This window comes from Drosophila navojoa, chromosome 4, assembly GCF_054131105.1.
Source record: "Drosophila navojoa isolate 15081-1374.11 chromosome 4, UAZ_NAV_1.0, whole genome shotgun sequence".
NCBI lineage: Eukaryota > Metazoa > Arthropoda > Insecta > Diptera > Drosophilidae > Drosophila > Drosophila navojoa.
Window position 1 is genome coordinate 13,765,688 of NC_142892.1, and position 24,317 is coordinate 13,790,004.

The 24,317-nt window shown below is 39.3% G+C and overlaps 1 protein-coding gene across 8 annotated transcripts in view; it reads right to left on the bottom strand.

The window, feature by feature from the left end:
* Window positions 1-24,317, bottom strand: part of shep (RNA binding motif single stranded interacting protein alan shepard) — a 159,348-nt gene that overhangs the window by 14,457 nt on the left and 120,574 nt on the right. For 3 of the 8 annotated variants that reach the window (XM_018100689.3, XM_089258979.1, XM_089258981.1), the window contains one exon: window positions 14,276-14,311. The exons of the other annotated variants lie outside the window; for them this stretch is intronic. In XM_018100689.3, the coding sequence (XP_017956178.2) occupies window positions 14,276-14,311 (36 nt within the window). The remainder of the gene's footprint in view (window positions 1-14,275; window positions 14,312-24,317) is intronic. 8 annotated transcript variants of the gene reach the window in all.

Here is a 24,317-nt window from a genome sequence, read left to right on the forward strand (position 1 = left end):
ATTTGTGTATGCCTATGTATGCATGTCAGTCCCAAAATGGGCGAGCGTCGAGCTGGCTGCCGTTTTATTAAAAAAGAAAAAAAAAAGAAATACAAATAAAAAATTAAGTTTCTTTTCTTTTTTGTTATTTGCAAAATTGCGTCATTTGCAAAATATTTCAAGGCACAACATCGAGAGAAACAAAAACAATAACAATGGCAACAGCAATAACAACAACAGTAACAATTACTACTCTCTCTCTATTTTTTTTTTTTTTTTGGCAGTCGCTTTGTTAAATTTATCTTTGGCATTAGGAAATATATACATATATGTATGTGTATGTGTATGTATGTATATGTCTGATTCTCTACCTTCTCTTCCGCTGGCGAACACGTGTGCAGACTTTTAGTTAATTTTGCGTTTCCCTCACTTTATTACACTCTTCCTCTTACTCATTGCCGTTTTCTTCTTCTTCTTCTTCTGCTGCTGCTGCTGCTGCGGCTGCTCTGGCTACTCCAGCTGCTTTGGGTTCATGTCTAAGTGCATAGTTGTAGTAATTTATATTGTTATTTATGTGCATTGTTGTTGTTGCTCATAGTTTTAGTTAACATTAACCTTTTGCCATTATTTATGTGACTTTCGTTTGTTTAGTCAGCCATATTGCGCAAACATTAAACGACAGAGTGAAAGAGAAAGAGACGGCTGCAGCGACAGTGCGAGTGAGTGAGCGAAACGAAAGACAATCGCAGCAATAATGATAAAAATACAATTTAATGGCATAAGCTAAACATTTTGATTGCCTCCATCCACAGAGACACACACACACAGACACACTCACACACATAACAATGTTAATAATCACGTTGATAATGACGATAATGATAATGCTGATGATATAGCAAACGGATGCCAATCACGCAACTGCAAACAGTCCAAAGACTCTCGACTGTAATAAAGGTAAAGGCATTTAAACGAACATGTTTAACGACTCACACATATGCGTGTGTACGTATGTGTGTGTGTGTGGGTTACAAAGAGTTAGGAGGTGCTTGCATATTAACCTCATAAATGAGTAAACTATTCGAAAAGTAGGTTAAGATAGACGTAGTCAGCTTTACTTTAGCCAGCAAACAATGCAAAAGGCAATAAGCTGGTAACCCTAATAAGCTATAATTAGGATGACCAAACTCTAGTAAATGCATTATTCATAAGAGCTTTTAAGCCAAGGCCTTATAACTACTCCAATATGTATTCACATTGCTGTTGGTTCATACGACGTTTGCCAACACTAATTTCTTTCAATTTCTTACTTTTCACTTATTTCTCACACTAAATTCATAAGCTAAGCCTTATTTATGGCCATCCCTTGCCGCACTTCAAGCCATACATAAAGCTTTCACGCCAAGTCATATATGACTAACATTCCATTAAGATCGAGGGATTCTTTCTGCTCTCGTCACTCAGCTGGCTGAGTTGGTCTCCAGTCCAGTCGAGTCAGTCACGTGCCAAAAGCGCCTCAAGTCTGAGAGAACCAAAACAAAATCAGACCAAACACAAATGGACTCGTTTTTGATTTATGATGTCGCCGACATGAGCGCCATATAATTCATTTAAGCAGCGTCCGCTCTCTAAAGAAACTCTCTGCCTGCTCTTTCCCTCTCTCTCTCTGGCTGTCTCGCTCACATTTTATATATGCATCTCTATCTGTCTGTCTCTACTAATAAATCAAAGGCACAGTCGCATTGCACTTGTGCCAAAAACTTAAACATAAATCCACTCAATCACGATGGGCGACAGTTATTATTTGTCCCAATGTCAACCCGTTGCTGGATTGAGATATAACTATATACATATACATATATATATAGATGCAGATGTGCACATATATACATATATATAAGTCCCACTTGCTGTTGGCTTTAAGGCTGAGCAAATCTCTTGCTGACTGCCAAAGTCATCAAATCAAGCAGCAGTCAGCTTATTCCGGCACGCTTTGCCTTTCCCACTGATTGCGATTCCAGGGGTTGAGTTATGAAGGCTGGAGGAATGCGGGTGGATGGCTGGAGAGGGAGATTTAGCTGCTGCTGCTGCTGCTGCTGCTACTGCTGTGTGTGCATAAAAAATGCCGCTCACGTGACTTCTATAAATTAAATGCGTATATGAAGGGTAGAGAAACTGGTATCTGATAGATGGGCAATACAGGAAGGAAGCCTTGGAAGTCGGAGCTAACAGATACGTCGAGAAGGATGTCTTTTAGGGCAACCTTTTGCCCCGCTCCAGCCCAGCCTTGGACGAATCTGCTCCACACCCAGATCTGAATTTGCCATTGGCAAAACGCATAATTGACGCAAGTCATGTGCAAAAGGTAGAAAGAGAGCGAGAGAGAGAGAGAGAGAGACCTGGAGAGCGAGAGGTGGAGGACACTGGCCTGGCAAATAATTCAAATGCCTGCCATGAAACGCGAATTTCGGATTATCAGCCCATGACGTGGCAGGTGGTAACCAAGGGAGAAGGCGAATGGGAGGGGGAACGGGCGAGGCGCGTGGGCTCAATCGTTGTAATTTTTCAAATTCAACATAATCCGCACAAAATGATTTGACTCTCGAATCTGGCGTGTCAGCAATCGATAAAAATAAAAGCGTAAAGCCCGCATTAATTATAAGCGCTGACTTTAAAACTCAATTCAATATCAACTTTCTATTTAAATAACTATTTACTCAGCCTAAGGGGCTAAGGGGTTACTAAACGCTATTTGGTTTAATCAACCGAGCGAAATTCATTCGAAAAAGTTCAAGGAGAGCCATGTTTTTATTTGCACTTTTCACTTTTCAGTTTTCACTTTTCCATAAACAACAACAAAAATGAATGTATATTATATAGATAAATATATCGTATAGCAGCTATATTTTTACCCCGAACAAAGAAGAGTTCATTCAACTTGACCTTGAGCCGGTTATTCTGCTGGCACTGCTGATATTTATCTTTATTGCCCTCGATGGCGTATTATAATTTAATCGGACCAAATTTCATCAAAGTTGTAGAGAAATTTAATCAAAGTAAAAACAAATAAATCACTTAAATTCATCGATAGCGATATCGATTTTGATATCGATATAATATGTTAACTTCGGTAGACCATAGAAAACTTTTCTATTAGTCTGTGTTAAATATTTTTAAATTTGTTTGGCAATCGTACAACTTTTGATAAGCATTATTTTAGTACAGCTTGTAAAACGAATTGCTTATCGTTGGGGTTCAATGGAAGATTGCATGCTATTCTACAAATCAACTTATAAATGATGTCAGCACTTCAGACAAACAGTCTGTAGATTATCGCAGCTGTTCCTAAATGATTTGCCATACTTACGATACAAGAACTTTAATGAACAAAGTCTATTTATGCTAATAAGTTCTGAGGCTTACCTGCAAAGATACAAAGAAAAGAAAATCATTTATTAAATAAGGAATTTATAAATATGCATAGAATATTTATTATAATACTTTATTAAAATATTTCATTGAAGTATATATTTCTTAATTATTTTGTAAATAATTCTGAGGCATTCCACGCGCTGCTTTCGCTTGAAATAATTAAACACATTTTTATGTTAAATATTATTTTTGGCATTTTTAGTTTTAATTGTGCCAAATTCCAAACATTTAAGCAGACACAACAAACAAGCGTTGCAGCTATTTAGAGCGCAATTGTGCGTAAAAATGCTATAAAAACAAGCTAGAGTCAGGTTAGTAGGCAAAGTTCGACTGGGCAATACCCTAACTAATTGTAATATACTCTATTCTCTATCAAACTGGGAAAAACGAAGGAAATGTTGTGAAGTATGCAAATACTAAATGTCTGTGAATTTATTGCGAAAAATCTTTTAAAACTTTAAATCTGTTTTTACAGACAAACGAAATAATCTATAAAGCTCTATATTTATAAGGATTTCGATTGCTAACGATTTTCACTTTGTAAAGGCAAATGCAGCTATTTAAAGCATGAATATTATTAGATTATTTCAGCTAGTGTATGCAATCTTTTGAACTCGATTCAATATTGAATAATGTTTGATATTTACAATGCAGTTTCAGTTGAGATTTTCCCCTTTGTATTGTTTGCAGGTTAAACAAATTTACATTTGCGAATTTACTATATTATTTCTGCACAATTTAACATTTACCGCTGCTGTTCACATAAATTTATATGTACACATATATATGTGTGTATATATATCAATTTTTTACTACAAATGTTTCATTTTGTGCTAAACGTGCAAGTTTTTTTATTCCCCCTGACACAAATACTTTTGCTTTCTTTATTATTTTAGTGTTAATTTTTTATTTATTTATTTTTGTTTACTTTTGCTGTTGAAATAATAATAAATGCGCACAAATAAAGCACAGAAAACTGAGTAATATTTAGATACAATGTATAAATAACAATGGCAATGGCAATGGCGTAGGCAGAATTTTCAATTCAGATAGAGTTGGCTAAAAGCAGCCGAAAGTGTGAGCTGCCTGCTAATCCCTAACACTTGTCCATAACCCTGCCACGCCCACCGACCCCTAGAGCTGGGGCCCAGGCAAAAACAATTTACATAATTTATGAGCTAAAGCGAAATACAAAAAATTTTCTTGCCAAATCAGAAGCAAATTTCAGCAAGTCCCCGGCCGGACGGACGAACGGACGAACAGACATCGCACTCTTCAATCAACACAGAGACGGAGGAAAAAAGGTTTTTAGCAAACCGATTGGGATCCAAGGGTACGCTGTTTGCATTTGCTGGGGCCTTGAGCAGCTGAATTGGTTTTGGGTTAACGGCAAATTAATATTGATTTATTTGATTATTATTTATTATATTCGTTATTCAATCAATAGTTGCTGAAACTGAGGCTAACTATTTACAGGATATTTTCCTGATAGCAATCTTGAAAGAATGTCACAATCATAAAAGTCCCAATGTTACTCGTAAATGTATATATATCTATATATATATTTAGATAACTTTCCTCGTGCCGTAAGTTGAACAAACGCAAAAGAATCTGTCAGATAGAAAAGTAATGCCTGATTAAAGACGGCGAGCGTGGGAGGCTGTAAGGCTTTTAAAGTGGGGCGTAGGGTATACATAACCCTTGGCTGGCATTTAAAAAGATGCAAAAAGCGACAGCAGTTCAAAATTTAATGCCAACTGCAGATGCGAACGGAAGCAGCAGCGGGACAGCAAAGCACTTGAACTTGTCGTGATACGCAAATATGTGGGATATATACAAATATATTTATATATATGTAAATATTTATATGTATGACCAGGGTCTGGGGGCGCTGCAGCCACTTGGCGTCTGTCGCAACAATAAAATGCAATAATTTTTATTGAATTAAAGACGATAACTCAATTGAGTGGGCGACTGGCTTGACTTGACAGCGAGCGAGACAAGAAGAGACAGAGACAGAAAGAGAGGGAGAGGGAGAGCGTGGTAGCAAAAGAAAAACATTTAGATAAAATGACCGATGAGTCAAGAGTGCACAAAGGAAATGTACATAAAACGAGCAGCTATTGAACCCAATAGAAAGAAGGGCGGAGACTAGACTATGTCTGCCTGAGCAAGAGGAAGCCAGGGAACAGACAAACGACCAAGACAAGGTTGACTAAGCTCCCGGGCAAACAAATATTAATTCTGCAACATAGCATATATCTATATATATATATATACACTCACCGATAACTATCGCAGTTGGCTACTAAAATTTGCCATTTGTGCTATCACACTTGATATCAGTTAAATAAAATATCTGTGATTTGTGGAGATAGCCATAAGGCGAGGCTGCTAGAGCGAGCGAGCAAGCATTTATAGTTAATGAAACACTAAAAACATTTTAGCACGATTAGTTGGGAGCTCAGCATGCCAAAAGGGGGTCACAGCGAGACAGACATAAAGGGAGGGAGGCAGAGAGGGGGAGACAGAGAGACAGAGAATTGTAGCAATGCAAGTTGCTCGATTGTTTCTCTGCTCTGGCAAAATACATTTTCCAAATTTAGTAAGTGTATTGCCTTTCGTTGACTGTGTCTGTGTGTGTGTGTGTGTGCAAGAACAACAATTGGCTGGCAACTGCACGTAAATAACATTTTAATTGAAGCTTTTAGCAGGAAATGGAATATTAATAGAAAATACTGAAGAGTTGCTGACGACCTGGCGACCTGACAATGTCTGACGAGCCTTGCAGCCCGCCCCACCCAGCTGGGCTGCCTCTAATTGCAAACTGGACACAGTCCTGGCCTGGCCCCCCCTCCAACTGCAGCAGGGCAGCTAGAGTGGAGGGCGGGCACTGGAATTGTTGCATGAGCCGCTTACCGTTAAAGGTCAAAAGTCGTTCGTTCGTTCATTCAGCTCCACTTCGATGGCGTTTGCTCTGCTGGCATTTGCATTTTTCTCTGTTTAATATCCAGCTGATGAGTTGGATTAATTAGCTAAAAGGCGATTGCACTGCAAGCTGAAGGGCGGCATGGTGGGGGTGGGGGCGTGTCTTCTTATTAGATACCTGACTGTCTACCTGACTAGCTGTAATGGTATAAATCCCTGTCTCTGATGGCCGCCATAATTGAGACTGTCCAATTAACAAGTCGTTTCTGTAGTTCGCCCATAAAAGGTTAAGCGAATGATTGGCAGGCAATTAGCAAAGTGTATCAGTGTGTGTGTGTGTGAAAAGTTTGAGCAATCGATCTATATGTATGTGGCTGTCCGTTGTAAAAGCGCAAAGGTAATCGTGTTATAATTAGCCCAGGGATAGATGATAAACGTAAACATTAAGCTAATTCCATTTCAATTTCCCATTTCCAATTCCATTTTCATTTCAATCAAAATTACAGCGATTCGAATCAATCTTAATTATAATCATAATTAGAGCTATGAGCATATTTATTATGTATGCATTATTGTGCAATGTGAATTTAGTTATCCAGAGAAATATTGCAAATAATTTCGAATATTCTGATTAATTATAGAATATACTTATGAGATATACTAAATGGAAATAAATAGATATTTGAGTATGCATATTGAAAGATTTGTGTATTGTTTTATTATCAGGCAACCCAGCTATATAATTAGTTCATATTGCTACAGCCTATAAAAGTAATACAAAATCAGTTCTATATAATATATACGCGTATATACTTCTGATATACATTTATATGCATATATACTATCAAATAAAAAATGTATTATATATTTATATATACAATATATACAATTTGATAGCTCTTTTTCTTAATTTCGTTACGCTCTGATGATATATGTACGTACATACATACATACATATAGGTATACTAATATTTGTGCTTGTGTGCATTTGTATACGGACATAAATACTGATGTATTTATATGATGATAATATATGGCGCGTGATATTTAACATCGCAGCCACATTAGCAATGAACACTAATCACGGCCAGAAAATTTCTGCAGTATGCGAATAATTTATGTGACAACGTGCAAAACTTTGAGAAGCCACACGAAAACTGAGAGAGAGGGAGAGAAAAAGGGAGAGAGAGAAAGGGAGTGAGGGCGAGGCAAAGGCAGAGTTTGTGTGTCAGACAGAGAGCACAGCATAAGAGCTGAAAATCAGTTGCAAATAAATCAAATAAAGCTGCAGAACGTGATCGGAAACCGCGGCAAGCTGCAGACTGAACTGAACTGAAATAGTGGGCGGGGCCTGGGCGGCGACAGGTGGCGAAGCAGCACCGTTAGCAGCTCTGTGGATGGCAAATGGAAAACGTCGCTCGAATGCCGCAAAACCAGTTTTGGCAATTAAACAATTTAATTAAGGTCAAATTAAAATATCTCTAAGTATATCTATATATACTATTTATCTAGTTATAACTAGATAAATGCCTGTGTGCATATCTATGACCGATCTGTTCACAAATTTACTTCTTTTCTTTTCTTTTTTTTTTTTTTTGGTTTTTGTTGTGCCATCATCTATGCCCCCCATTCGGCTGTTATGCGCTCCTCTTTGCTGTGCCATTCTCTATGTTTGTATAATGAATGGATGCGAATGAATGACTCGTGAGCGCGTGCAGAGCGGAAGTAACACTTAACTCAAAAGCATGGGCACACGAGCTAAAGAATGGAAATGGGGGCGTGGAGTGTGTGAGGCATGTGTGTGCGTGTGTGTGTGGAGGGGAGAGAGGACTGTAGGGCACTCAACACACACACACACACACACACACGCACACTCACACACAATGGCTGCTTGGCAAAGTGACAAAGACAACACGTTTTTGTGCCCAACAACAAAAGCAGCGACAACAACAACGATAAGAATACCAACACACACACACACACACACGCACAAAGTTACAGTAGCCTCTTAAATACAATATACCAACCATCCATCCCACTCCACCACACCCAGCAGCCCCTCTCTGCTTCTGCTATGAAAATGCGGGTATTTAAATTTAATTTGCAAGCTGACAAAAAAGAAAGCAAATGCTTTTCTTGACACATACCATATGTGTGTGTGTGTGCGTGTGTGTGTCTGTGTGAGTGTGGGACAGGAAGTAGCACCACTAAACCACCCAATATATGCCCGCCCCTCTCATTTAGCTGGCTTGCTTCACGCTCTTAGCTAAGTTATTTGAAAGCAAGTCAAGTCAAGCACAAAACCAACCGAATTGCTGCTGGCTGTTCGCTCTCTAAGTGGTTTTCTTGGCCAGCCGCAACGCAACGGGATATGAGATAGGGGTAGAGGCAGGGGTAGGCGCTATGGGTTAGGAGTTAGGGTAAGGCCTCGGCTGTCAAGAAATGTTACACACATTGAGAGAGCCATTGTATTAAAACGTATGTATGTATGAGTATTTAGAGTGTGTCAATGTCTAAAGTAATAGAAGTTGTTGTTGTTGTTGCTGTTGCTGTTGTTGTGCTGCTGCGTGCAACATTGGCATTAGTGGCACAACATTTGTCAGGTGGTTGCCCAAAGCTCTAAAAGCTTCGCACTTTAATTGAATTGTTACGAGTTAAGTGAGCCAGCCCGGGGTTACTCCAAAAAGGGGCGGGGGAGGCAGGCAGCGAGAGCGAGTGAGAGGGAAACAGCGCTTGGTCAAAGGGTAAGCCATCAATTAGTGGCAATGGCCAGAGCCAAAGAGAAAAGCTGAAAGCGTGGCAAGCTCTAGCAAAAATGTAAAACATGAAACGGGCTAATGGCAAAGTGTAAGCACAGTAAAGCCTGGCTAAAGTGAACATAGGTTAAATGAGAGCTGAAATGAGTTCTTCTCCCTTCCTCTTCTCTTCTCACTCTATTTATCATCTCTATATATTCTCTTACAGTTACGGATCAAGATTATATAAATAGTCTCCATTGTGTCTCAAAGGCGAGCATGCATCACTTCGATTTTCACAGAATTTCAAAGTGATTAAGAATTTCTATAAAAGTTTTGCCACATTTTCGCATTCATACACAAACAAGTTTCCATTTCCACAGAAACAGTTGGCAACAAAGAATATATATTATAGCCAATTAAAAATTTCCCAATCGTACAACAACTTTAGGCTTTCCGCTTGACATTTTTTGCCGCATCTGTGCAATTCAATCAATTCAAGTCGCTGAGAGAAGCAGCAGCAGCAGAAGCAGCAGCAGCAGGAAACTTTGGTCCAACATGCAAAGCCATTAAAACAATTAGCCAAATGCACGGCACAAACCGAACAAGCTGCTATTCTGCTATTCAGCTATTCAGCTATTCGGCTATTCGACTATTTGGCTGCTCAGCTGGGAGCACATAAAACGTATCCATAACGTGGCTGGGCAAGTGTCTAATATCCAAATGGACAACAACAATGGCAACAGCAGCAGCAGCAGCGGCAGCAGCAGCAGCCAGCGATAGCGCATCGGACTAAAAGGGAAAGCACAAAAATTGTTTTTATCACTCATACGCCGCATGTGCCACGGCAACAAATGCGTCCCCAGTGAGTGAACGACAGACAGACAGAGAGAGAGAGAGAGAGAGAGAGAGAGAGAGGGAGACTGAGTGAGAGAGACAGAGAGAGCGGGCAGTGCAAAGGCAAACAAAGCGCCGACGATAATTACACTGCTGCAACAGCGAAGCCAACAACAACAACAACAACAACTGAAGTCACAAGTGTAATCTAAGCTATAAATGAATGGATGTGTGCGTGTGTGTGTGTAATTGAAAATGACTCATTTGAAAATCCAGCAACTGTACACACACACAACACTGACCTTTATTATTTTTATATAATGCATCTTCAATGCCTCATAATTTTCTTTAGTTTTAATTTGTGAAATTTTCGCCAAAAAGGTGCGGCTAGCGGGGGGCAAATTGAAGGCGTGTCAGCGCTAAGTGCACTAAAATAAATTGCCATAACAACCACCTGTAAAATGTCAAATGCACAAAAAGAAAGGAAAAGAAAAAAAAAACAAGCAGGCGACACAAATTTTTTCGTCAGCTCCGAGTGAATCATAATTAAAGAAACCTAGCATTTGGTAGAATGCAACGAATGAACAATACCCTGTAAATCTATGTATACTATATATAAAATAGAAAATATTTAAGTATATATAAATTAGTATAAATATGTCGTTAGTTTAAAAAATTGTTTTATTTTTATTTATTTTTTTGTTTTATTTAGTTATGTATTTTGTGAATTTTTGTGTTTTTCTATATATTTTTTTTTGGATTTATTTTATATCTTCTAATATAGATATCCTCTATCTCTATATATTTTTTTATTATTTCTTTTATCTATTATCTCATCTATAATCTCTATCTCATCTCTTCTCTCTCCTCTCTCTCTCTTTATAGATATCTCTCTCTCTTATATCTATCTCTCTATATATCTAAATTTTTTTCTTTTTATTTTATTTTTTTTCATTTATTTTTTTTTTTATTTTTTTTGATTAATTTTTTTTTTAATAGATACGTTCACATTTTTCAAGTCTCCATAAATTGTTATATATTTTTATAAATTATTCTATTCTTTTTTCATTCTTTTTTTTTTTGCATATAAGCCTGCAAGCGATTTCTCTCGCTTTCTCGTTGCTTTTATTCTAGCAAAACGAGTTTAGAAACAAAAAATTTGCTGACATCATCACATGAGCAACTTTTTTTAATTGCAGCAGCAGCAGCATTATATGAAAACGAACTTCCAACTGTGTGGCTCGAATTCTTTTAATCAATATCAATAATATATTACTTCATAATACATACATATGTATTATAGTTCCACACAGCTGAATCATCGTCTAGCGTCCCGCATGCCGCTTGGACGGAAAGCGAAAATCAAAATCAATTCAATGACGCCTTAGTCACTTGATCGACCCGATCGTAGATCGTATAACCGAGATGCCGGTGCCTGGTAGTCGACGCCCTCTATGACACAGCCCTCCCCCGCCCGATTCCTGTTCCACGATACGGTTTCAAGTCATAGTGTTACGAATATAGATGACGAATGTACAAAGCGAAATTAATAGAAAGAGACAGAGCCAAATACAGTTGACATAATTTCTCTTGTTCTTGTTCCCCTTGTACTTTTTTTTTTTTTTTTTTTTGCGCTCATAAGCTGATAAGAAAACGCTCTAGAAACACAGTCAACACAGTCAACTATTTTATCGTATACTTTGTGTCTTGCAACTTGTTCTTGTTGTTGTTAAACGAACGTGACGGGAGCTACAAATTCGCTGATAAGAACTATAGATGTATGTGTGTGTCTATACGTATGCGAATATTAGTTGAATTCTGGGAATTCACCAATATTACATTTAAAAGGTCTGCGGTTTTCACAGAATTCCAAGTACGAATGCCTATCATCAACACATCTTAACAAGCTATACACACAGATTCATATACTCGTAGATACTATATATGAAGAGTGTATAGCTTTATAGAGGAAGCAATTGAACTATTTACTTAGTTTATGGCTTAGTTTATAGAAAGCGACAATTTTATATTGAATTCGTTCACAGTTTTTTTTTTATACCAATTAGTAATTTTAGGTAAGTACTTTATTCCTTCTTTATAACAGTTTGAATGTATTCTGTATCTTGTATAACAGTTATTTTTAAGTATGTACTTTATTCCTTCTTTATAACAGTTTGAATGTATTCTGTATCTTGTATAACAGTTATATTTGCTCACTAATGTAACTTTTTTCAACTAATCAAAATAAACGAGGCTCTACTGTACCTCTTAGATTCAATAAAAAGTCACTATTGGGATCCTTTGCAAATATTCTTTTCATATTTATTGACTTAAATTTGATATTTTAACTAATGTGCTTTTTCAATTAGGCTTTTTCAATAGGGCTAAAAATATTAAATTACCAAAAAATGAAGAATGAAACCCTAAGCTATTTATAGCAGTTCATTGGCATGGGGAATAGAAACATATGTAAAGATACCCACACACATGTGTAGGCCTTAAGGTCATATCTGGAAAGGCATCAGCTTTGACAACGTTTTCAATAAAACTAATGAAAATTGTTTTTAGAGGCAGCTGCTGCTTCAGGCATGTTTGTTTCCTTTTTTTCTGTCTTCTTCTCTTTGATATGCTGTTGTATTTTTCTTTATTTCTTTCATATACATACATACATGTATATTTTCATCTTATTTATTTTGTGAATATGTGAATCGTATGTGATTGGAGCATTTTCATGTGTTCTTTTTATTAGAGCGGTGCGTTTTCTTTTTTGCCTTGTTTTTTCTATTTGTATTTTATGTTGGATTTGCATTTTCAAGCACGTACGAAATAACAACAACAAAAACACAAATTGTTGACGCCAAAGAGCAACCCCCCAACGGGCGGGCCCATTGATAGAGAAGGGAAGGTAGACAGTCAGTCAACTTGGCTAACAAATTGCTGTGTTGTGCTCATATCCTGGCAGAAAGTCCAGGAAGTTGTCGACGCCGCACGATAAGTGCACGCGTAGGATAGGTTTGGTGGGTGGGAGGGAGGAAGAGGGGAATGCTGAGAAGGGAGGACTGTCAAAAAGTAATGATAAAAAAAATAAAAGAAAAAGCAAGTATGTAAATCAAAAATTGCTAACAAACCATAAAAGCGTCGGCCAGGTCATAAAACCTGAAAGTCAAAGCGTTAAAAAAGATGAGCAAAGACGAAGAAGAACACGAAGAAGAACAGCAGTAGAAGAAACCTCCTATGCACGTCAACAGCTTTTATTATATACACATACATATACATATACATATATATATATGTATTGCTTTTTTTGGTTATGTTCTGTCTCGTTCTCTGCTTTCCTTCTCCTGCCTCTGCCTGGACACGTTTTGTGTTTTTACAACTTTTACTTTGTTACCGAAATAAAACAAAGGCGGCCGCCCTTAGGGGATGTTGCTGTTGTTGTTGTTGTTGTTATTTGGCCAGGCAGGTTAACGATGTCTGTTAGGTGAGACAAGTGCACAAGAGCGAGATAGCACGCTGGGGCAGCAGACTGAGAACGGGCGGGCAATTGAGAGAGTACCAACTACAATGTCGAAGAGGGTGCAATGACTGCAACTTTTAGCGTTCGTTTGCCAATGTCTGCGAGTGTGTATGTGTCTCTGTGTGTGTGTGCGCGTGTAAAGGAGAAAGTCCTGTTGAAGCTGCTCTGACGCGCGCCCCCCTTTTAGACCCAGTTCTAAAGCTTCTGCATAGTAATTTTACCGAGGGTTGCGAACAGACAAAGATACAATGTTTAAAAATAAAATACACATATAAAGAGATATGAAGAAGGAGACAGGGAGGGGAGAGGGAGTGGTAGGGTTGGGCAACTACGTGACACCGAAAATTCGCGTCAAATACATTGCCCTCACAAAAGGGTTTAACCTTGGACTCCAGCTGGCTAGAGCGGTAGACAAGGAGAGGGAGAGCGAGCAAGCGAGAGGGGCCAGAGCTAATCAGGCGCTGGCTGTCACGCGGCGCGCCAAGACAGCGGGCGGGGGATCCGCTTGCTGCACTCTTTCGTGCATGGCACTAACACCAAATGTGTGGCTCGCTGACTAATCAACGCAACAAAAAAAAAAAAAAAAAAAAAAAAAAAAAAAAATCCAGCTCGTGATAAATCGAAAAATTCAACTGAAATAAAATTCGAGGCAAGGCCCAAATACGTTTGCATAAAATGGGCAAAAATACAAATAAAATAAAGAGCGAGTCAAGATAAGTGTGGAAGCATGAGTTTTAAGAATATAGATGTACATATATTTACATACATACATATGTATATAGATAAAAAACAAAATAGAACTGCTTCTGCTATTGTGTGTTGAAATCGGAATTGAATTTGCACTAACCTCCAAAATGCTGAGCGGATTAACCCACTGGTAAGCCTAGAAACAAATGCAAAATCGTACGCACATATCAGACAAATGAGAGAGACACAGATGGGATGTAGTTGAAGAAGAAGAATAGCTCGCCATTTGTCATTGTAAATACAGACGAATGCAAAATAAATACGCACATCTGTATGTATTTGTATGTATTTATATAAAACTGAACACAGTGGGGAAATAAAACTTGTTTAATCTACGTGATAGTCGAATTGTTTTATTACTTTCTTTAAATTCTCTTTAAAAATATCAGGAATTCACTCAAATTTACCGGTTTACATGCATGCATACATACATATACACATGCACAGTCTTGCACACGCACACAAGCATACGTCTCACTCACTAAATCAGCTGATTTACAAACACTCAACTTAAATTTTAAAGCTAAAATAAACCGCTATAAAATTTGCAGTTAAATTACGAGAGTAAGCGTGTGTTAGTGTGTTGCTCACTCTCTTTTATGTCTCTCTCTCACTCTTCGTCTTCTCCTTCGCCTATTACTCGCCATGTCTAATTCTTGACGCTTGGCATTTGAGCAACGGTTAAAACTACTAAAATTAAAACAACTAAAAGCTGTTAAGCATTAATCGCACAAAACTTTAATAAAAAGCCGCTATGAAAATTTTGCAAACACATACACACACACAAACACGCACACATAGACCAAAACTGACGGCTGTGGCTCATTTAATTTTTCACACAAGTAAGCAACAATACAAGAACAACAACATTACCAAAATCAGGGTAATAAATTTTATTTAAGCGAAATTCGCCAAAAATGCTTTGCTTTGCTGTTGCTCTTCTCGTTGTTGTTGCTGTTGTTGCGGCAGACATTGAACTTTATTATGCCGCTATTTTTTTTTTTTTTTTACGAATTTCACTGTGTGGGCGCTATTCGCAGCAAGAGCGTAGCGAACAAAAAATAACAAAATACAACGAAAAATCGAAATAAAAATAAAAGGAATAGACAATTGAGAGCGACACACGCACGCAGAAAAATAACAAAAAATGTAGTTGGGTTATTTGTTATTAATTATTCCCATTACTTGCGAGAGCGACCGACAAAGAGTAAAATTGAGCTTGAGAGTCTATTTAAAATGATGCCCTTTGGGCAATTGCTTTTATTTACTTTGTTTTGTGTTTGACAGCTGCTGCTGCGGCTGGAGAACGATGACGATGACGATGAGGACGACGACGACGAAGACGAAGGCGAGGAACCAGACGTGGATGGCGTTTGCTTTTTGCCGCTGCTTCTTCACTTTTCTATTGCACACACACACACACGAAAAATTCGCAAGAGAGTACGCACACAGCTGCACAAAGCTTTCTGCTGTTTACAAACTTTTGCGACGTTTTCAAGTGCGCTCCGAGACGTGGACGTAGACGTAGACGTCGACGCTGGCAGCGACGTAAGCAGAGAGTGTACGAGAGAGACCGCGATGGTGAGTGCGACTGCGATGTCGGAGCGGCGGCAACGTAAGCTTTAACTATTTTTCTTGACTTTGCTTTTTCCTTTACTTTTTGTTTTTGATGTGTGTATAAAAAATATGTATGTATGTATTTTTTGCCCACTGCTGTTGTGGCTGCGGCTTTTTTCCTTCTTTTTTGCGAAATGCTTTAATAACTTTCTATTGCTATTTTTATATTTTTAATGGCGTTTCACAAACTACACACACTCTCACATACATACATATATACAATGACAGACTGAGAGACGAACTACGACGACGACGAAGGCAATGTAGGGAAACAATGAAAAAACCGCAAATACGATAATATTTCACTACCTTATTGTTATAATTTGTAATTAATTATTTTCGCAATATTTTCAATAGTTGCTCCTCTCTGGCTGACGAATTTGTTGTTATTGTAGTTATTTTTGTTGTTGCTGTTGACGTTGAGGATGATGACGAGACGACGTCAGCTTTAAGTTAAGCACACGCAATATACACACACATTCACATGCACAGGGAGAGAGGCAGAAACGAATAGAGACGAGAAACTGTATGCACAAACACAGTTAGCTAGCTAAAGTTGTGTTGTTGTTGCTGCTGCTGCTGCTGTTGTCGTTGACGCGTACACGTAGCAAAATTTTGCGAGCTTTGAACAAACAGAACGTACGAACGAACGAACAAACAGTGACAGTGTCCAGCCCAGCTGATTTCAATTTTGTTTGAATTTCTTCGCTTTGAATCACGCGCACAACGAACTGGCCACGACAAAAATTAAAATGAAACTGAATGGCAGTGGCAAAGACAGGCGACGACAAACACATTCCAGAAACCGGTGGAGAGCAGTCCATGCGCAGTGCTCACCAAAAAGAGAGTGCGACTGCGTATGACAGAGAGAGATAGTGGCGCGCCTTTCGAGTGCGAATGAGTGCGCCTCATATAAATGAATGGGCGGCAGTCTGGCAGAGCCGACAGTGAGAGCGGAGCAGCTGAATTGAACAACAAAAAAGTAATAGAAAAGCGCCGGTATGCGGCGATGTCTCTGGCGCAAACGGAACTATTTGCAGCGCGCTCACTGTTTGAGGCGCTCTCTTACTCTCTCTCTCTCTCTCTCTAACCCCCGCTTTTAATAACAAACTCACTCTGCCACCGGAAAAAAGCAATTGTGGCGGGGGTGTTTTTATGCCCTTTTCGTATTGCCGAGAGCGCCAACAAAAGCAAGACAGAGACTTCAGCAGAGAGAGAGAGAGACTGTGTGTTTCAGGGAGCTGCGTTGACGTCAACGACGCCGTCGTCGGCGTCTGACTCAACCGCAGCGCCACCACCCAAATTCGCACAGTGGAGCAGAAGTCGAGCATATTGAGGCAATTATTACTTCATTCATCAATTTTTCAGCCGTTCGCTTTTGGCACTTTTCGTTTGTTGTTCGCGTGTAAAACGACGTTAATTGCCGTCGACGTCGGCGTCAGCTTAAGCGCAGGCACTGCCGTTGCCGCTGGCTTCACTTCTACAATGATTTCGACCGAACGCCCCCGTCGCAGACATCGCTGCGGCTGCTGCCATCCACTTGTGTTCGCCAAAAAACTCAAAACAAGTGGTTTTTTGGCATTTGGCGAACGCGTGAGAAACATATTTGAACGCTCGACAGCGCATCAGCCCATTGGCAGCGCTGTCGACGTCAACATCTCACGCTCGCTCATATCCCCAGAAATATTTGGCATTCAGCTGTCTTTGCATCAGCTGGCAGCTTGACGTCGACGTCAGCGTCGGTGTCGCTGTTGCCTTTTTGCTGTTGGCGTTAGCGTCGCTTCGAGACTTGACCGTATTCTATGATGACTTTTCAGGCCAATTTTCGTGTGAATCTGAATGATTTTTTTATTTATTTATTTTTATTTTATTTTTTTTTTTTGGCGTTTGAGTTTTTTGTGTGTTTACAGCTCGTAAACATAAATCATATAAAATATAATGCGTTATTTCTGTCTACTTTGTTGCTTCATTTATTTATTTATTTTCTTTATTTATTTTTGTTTGGCTACAGACACGAAAAATAGTTGCAGTCAACGCGACGTCTCCGCCTTTGGCTGTGTTCAATCAACATGATCATTAAATGGAATTTATTGCAGTGCCCAACTGCGAATCGGCCATAAAGATAAGCCCACAAATTTTTGGCAATGGAAAATCCAAAAGCAACTGCAACGCCTGTCAGTTGAGTTGCCACCTCACTAACTGTTATACTGTCATACAACAGTTGACCATGGAACAGCAGTGATTCAAGCTTCTGTTGTCATTGAGTTAATAATAATACATGTGATATCTATCGTATATCGTAAGTTGTCACATGACAGTAATAATATAAGAAATGTTAATAAGAGCATTTGCGATATCTATCGCATATCTTTTGCTATGCAGCTATCCCATTGGCTAGGTAATGTCAACTCGTTGTCAATTTATTTCAAGGTTCTCTTTAGCCATAATCGTGTTTGTTGTTTCTAAATAAATGTCAAGACCCTAGCTGAGACCCATTTCAATAGAAACCCAAACAAACACATCACGACGAACTGTGCAAATCTAAACGTATCAGACGATAACCTGTTTCGCTGCGATTATTAGAAATTCCCATAACTCAAATTGACTCTGGGCTTGTTTACCTGGGCTTAAGTGATTGATGTTTGCTATAAATAGACAACAATCTTGTACTGTATAACAGTTGGGTTAACCGTGGTTAACGCGTGGTTTCCCCAAAATGCAAGTTTTATAGAACTTTAATATATTATTCACATTTCCGATTGCGTTTTCCATCGATAACAAATTTCATTACATGAAATTGCAAAAATGTGAAAATTGCAAAAGAAAATCAGCAAAATTTGATAAAGATAAAAGTAATGCAAATACAAATGATATACATATGTATGTATGTAGATATACAGACTATCGTATTTATAAAGAAAAAGGGACAAAAGCAATTTTCAATGGAAAATAGCAATCTTATATGGCTTGCATTTTGTGTGCGCGTTAGCTAAAGCGAAAGGCAAAATAAAAAAGAATTTATATATCAGTTGATAAAAGACAACAGCAACAACAACAAAAGGCGAAGAAGAACGGCAACAACAACAAATGACAAATTCCAAGCGCAAAGCCACCAAAGCCAATCGCACAGCGTGCGTGACAAGGACAGGGATAGAGGAGCTGGGGTAACAACAAGCAGCAACGGCAAAGCAAAAGCAACGATAATAGCAAAACAAACGACCGACTGACAGCAGAGACGTCGCAGAGGACGCGGCTGCGGGCGCAAAATTTTCAATTGAAAACGAATGCGTATAAATGCGCCCATATGGTAAATATACAAGCCAAGGGATGAGACTAGTATGTGTGTGTGTGTGTGTGCCTAAGTGTGTGTGAGTGTAGGGTGCTGCACGCAGAAAATTGCGACGTCGCGCTGCCTACGTCACTTGCTGCTTATCGGCCGCCTGCTTGCAATTTTCATGCTGGTGCGACAACGCCGACGTCGCAGTTGGCAGCGTTCTGTTCTGTTGTTGTGAGGGTGTAAATGCGTTAAAATAATCAGGCGCTCGCTGCCGACGCAGCAGCAGTGCTGCCGCCACTACCACCATCATCCTCAGTCGCTGCGTTATGGCCTTTGTTCTGTTTGCTTAGCTGCTGGTAGCCGCCGCAAGCAGAGACGTCAACGTTAACGGCAACGCAGCATCTTTGGCTGTATTTATTCAACTGTTACGCAAAGCGACTGTTGGACTTGGACTGTTGCTTTGCACTCCCCAACGCACAGTTGGAATTTTATGTTTGCCCAACTTAGGCTGCCTTCTCCCTCTCCCACTGCTAGTCCTACTCACTCTCACACTCACACACGCATACATACATAGTATATCGTGTCATTCTTTTCCATTCTCTCAGTTTATCTTATGTGCATAACTTTGTTCATTTCGCCCCATTTCATTTCGTTTACAGGTTGTCAAGAAATTAAATGCTCGTTATTAGTTTTTCTTTGCTTTTGCTTCGTTTCCCCATCATCCTCATCATCGTCATCGTCATTATCATCATTCCTATTCCTTATCAGTTGTGTGTGCGTTCGCTCTGTATATCTCTCTCTCTCTCTTTCTCTCTATTTCACGCGCTCTTACTGTGACTCTGGGCGCACTCACACTCCTTCAGCTGCGTTCGTTACGTCGATGCCGACGTCGACGTTGACTGCGCTGCCAGCATCGCCAAATGCTTTGACGACTCATCAATTTGTGCGGCTTCTTTGCCAAAGGCGACTTACGCTGACCATTTGCTGGCTTAACGCGCACAACACAAACTGCCTCTGCCTCTGCCCCTGGCCACGCCCATGCCACTGTTACCGTTAGCGTTAGCCGCTGCAAGACCCGCAGCCACCCACACAACGGCCCTCTAATGCACACACACACACATGTATAAACAAACATTTATTGCATGTTGCTTGTCAATCGTCAATCGACAATTCTAGCCATTATTGTTGTTGTTGTTGTTGTTGTTGTTGTCGATGTCGTGGCTCGACGGCAAATTTATCGCAAAAAGGGAAAATAAATATAAATGTGTATCCAAATAAATGAGTAAGCATGTGCGAGTGTATGTATGACTGTGTGTGTGTGTCTGCCGTATAAATTAGCGATTTTTATTAGACTCACAGATAAAACTGTTAATGACAAACACATTTGTGCAATGTTTTGATGTTTTGTTATGATTTTTTTTTTGTATATTTTATTATCTATCTCCTGTTTGTATATATCTTCTGCCTTTGTTTTTGTTTTCCAGTTATTCTTTCTGGGTCAAAGCAATGTGGAAAAGGGGATGAGGATCAATGGCTTTTCGCATTACGGATTACCATTAAATCATCAGGCAAAGCCATTTGATTTCATAATACCTCACAAAATTACCTTTTAGTTAATACTTAGATGATGTGTATATAATCTACATCATTATTATGTATATTGGATATACATATAATCTTATTGCTTTATCTGCCTTGCTTTTTACCCGGTCTTTTATCAGAAATATTTGTCCATGAGCTCATAGGATTAAAGAAGTCGGCACTTCACGATTCTCACTCATGTTTACGAACAATGTAGGCAGGTAGTGCATGACTATAATATGCCCTGTAAGCAAAACACAGTTTTTTAATAGGGAGATCATTTTTCTAATCAATGAGAATTGAAGAGAAGAGCGCTTTATTTTACTTTCAGCTCAATCCCAACAGGTCTGCCTACTTTTCTATATCTCCATTATAGGGTATCTGAGGCAACGAGCTACGCACACTAGACTTTGCCATGGAACGGAACTGTCCGCCTAATGCTGTCACCTGACGTCAGTGACGCAGCTGACGCTAACGCTGACGCTAACGCTGACGCTGACGCCGACGTCGCAACGCTAAACATTTGCATTCATTGAAAGCGAAGCAGCAGCAAAAAGCAATTGGCTAAAAATAAATACACATATGTAAGGTCGTTATCATTCACGGGACTAGCACAGCCCCCACTCCGAAATAAAAAAGAATAACAACAGTAAATCGAAGAAGAACAAGCACTGATATGGCAAGAACTAGAGGCCACAATATGGAAATCAGTGAAGTTGTTTATCGAAACGATGTTTCGGGCTGCCAGAGTATGGGGCATACATAAATACCTAAGTAGTTATCGGACCCATATATGTAGCCCTGATATCAGCGACATAGAGAGACTCACATTTTGTGGGCGTTCTTTAGTTTATTTTGTTTTATATTTGCAACGGCCTTATCGATTTTTTATTATTTATTTTTAGTAAATTTGATGTCGTATCTGGTATTATATAGGGTATACTATAGCAGAGTATATGTACATATATCAAGAGCAGCAGCAGCTGAAGTATTTAGCGATAAGACAGGAAACCGGATTACGTTGTTGCAATACGTCAGTCGATATCTTTATAAGTACGGGGTGTTACCCCTGTGATAAGACAGAGGATATGCCATTTTATTTTTGGAATTACGTGGGTATTTTGGATCTTTTTGACAGGCCAATATATTAATGGGAAGTGGTAATAAATAATATAATAATTAATACATATATACATACATCATTTATATATGTACTACAATATCATTTTAATGTGTATACCTAATTAGTGCTTTTTATTCCAAGTTTTAATTTGAATAACTTAATTAAAACGACACTTAAAAGTTCTTTTCAGACACCGACCCACAAATAGTTCTCATTAAAAACTGTAAACTTGTAGGGAAAATTCATTTTTCAAGCAATGCCGCAGGAGAAAAATGCGGCAAAGGTATTTCTCTGTTTTTTTTTTTTTTTTTGTTTTTCCCCTCCAGCTGCAGGAAAATGTCAAGAAATATGTGTAGCAAATGCGGGAAAAGTTGGATAGGTAGGCGTGGCTGCCTGCCGGCTAGAAATAAGCGGAATTGCATTAAGTGCATCCGTTAGGAGGGTGGCAGATCTCAGTCTCTCCCTCTCTGTGTGTGTGTGTGTGTGTGTGTGTGTGTTTGTGTATGTAGGGGCGCAGCAACTGCCTGGCATCCTGTCGAGCTGTCACCTTGAGACACAGTTCGCCTGGCATGTGGCAAAGGAATTCAAGGTTATGTCACAGATGAAATTAGTTCAGTAAATGGAACATTTCGAGACAGTTAACTAGTAAATTGAGATGGGGCTGGCACGGGGCAGGCAGCGAGTGCTACCGTTAACCATCCTTCAATATGTAAAACTCAAGGGAAAACTACAAGGAAACTCAATCTCTGCCAGTTGCTTATATCAAACTTCAATTTAGCTAAGACAATTTAAGTGTTAAAATCAACACGATGTATGTGTGTGTGTGTGTGTGTGTGTGTGTGTGTGTGTGTGTGTGTGCGTGTGTCCATTTTAATGATATCATAAGCTTGGACAACATGGTCATTAATGGACATCAAACATAATGAACATCGAATGGCTCACACACACATACGCACGCACACACACACACACACACATGTGAATAAGCGATAAACTGAAGCGTTTGCTATGCGGGGTCAGTCAAGTCCTGCTTGTGCTTAGGCCTACACACACACACACACATACGTCCGCCCACTCATATGCAGATTAAAAGACGCCTGCGCGTAAGCTTTTCGTGTAATAATATATAATTTAAATGAGGTCAAAAGACGAGCTTCGGAAAATTGATAGCTGCGCTGCGTTGCTGCTGAAGGGTGGCGAGAGGAGAGGGAACGGGGGTGGGTCAAGCAGTCGAAGAGACAGTTGTGAGCATGCATAATATTGATATCTTAATGAGCAGTGAAATTAATGGACTGTGGGCGTAACGATGGGCCAGAGGAGAGCCAGCTGGAGTACAAGGGAAGCGGCAGGCGATTAAAAAACAAACAAGGACGATGCCAGAGTTTAAAGAGAGATTTATGGTAAATTATAATTATATATACATATTATATTAATTGCTGTGCATTAAATTGATTTAACTATGAATGAAAGGCAATGAAAACATTTGGCCGACATTGACTAAGCGGAGGATGATTTATCCTCAATTGCTCAACAATCTCTGGACTGCAGAGATTGCTGAGCCTGAGTCATATTGCGTAATGCTTTGCTCATCTATTTGATGAGTAATATGTCTGCTCTGCATCTTCATCCAGCTTTTCAGCTCTCGCAGCACTTGTCAATGCAAATTGACAGCTGTTAATTATAGAATAAAAAAAAAATGGAAAGTGAAAGGAAAAGGAAAAGCTAAGCTAGACGTATATCTCGAGCAATTGTCATACAGAAAAGAGAAGGCAACAAGACGAGTAAGAGATGAAGACAAAGAGAGACAGAGAGAGAGAGAGATATCCAAACTGAAATGAAATGAAATCAAATCCATTAAATTCAGTTCAGTTCAGCTGGGCTGAGCTCATTAAATTGGGTTTGGGGTTCTGACCTGCTGCTGTTGGCGCAGCTCATAAATCATTTCAGTTTTCCGCTGCATTTTCATAAATTTAATGAGCATTAAGAAGAAGCAGCAGCAGACCAAAGAAGCCGAGCTCGGGCAGTTAATGGAGAGTTGGCGAAAAGCGTAACCAATACGTGGTCATCAGTCAGAGCGTAGTTCAATGTAAAACGATACGAGCACACACACACATACACACACACATGCATGGTCACATGGGAACTGGGTCTGGGCTGTGGCTTCTGGGCTCTCTCTGGGCACTCTGACGGCATGGCTGACGCTCAACTTGGGGCAACATTTCACACATGGCGGACAGTTTTGGTTGACAGCAAATCTGAATTTGATCAGAGCGCGCAAACATTAAAAGCGCAATTTAAAAAGCCAGAGGCGACGAGCACAAAAAGTGATTTATGAACGCCCACACTGAGCCACAGCTCAGCACATAGCACACTGCACCACAGCACAGCGCAGTACACCACCCTGACCCACTACGCCCCACTGCTTAATTTCGCCTGTCTAAAATTACACCAAAAAAAAAAAAAAAAAAAAAAAAAAAAAAACGAGAAAGTTCTATTTAAGGCTATTAACGAGTCTCAAGTACCCTTACTATTATTTATTTATTA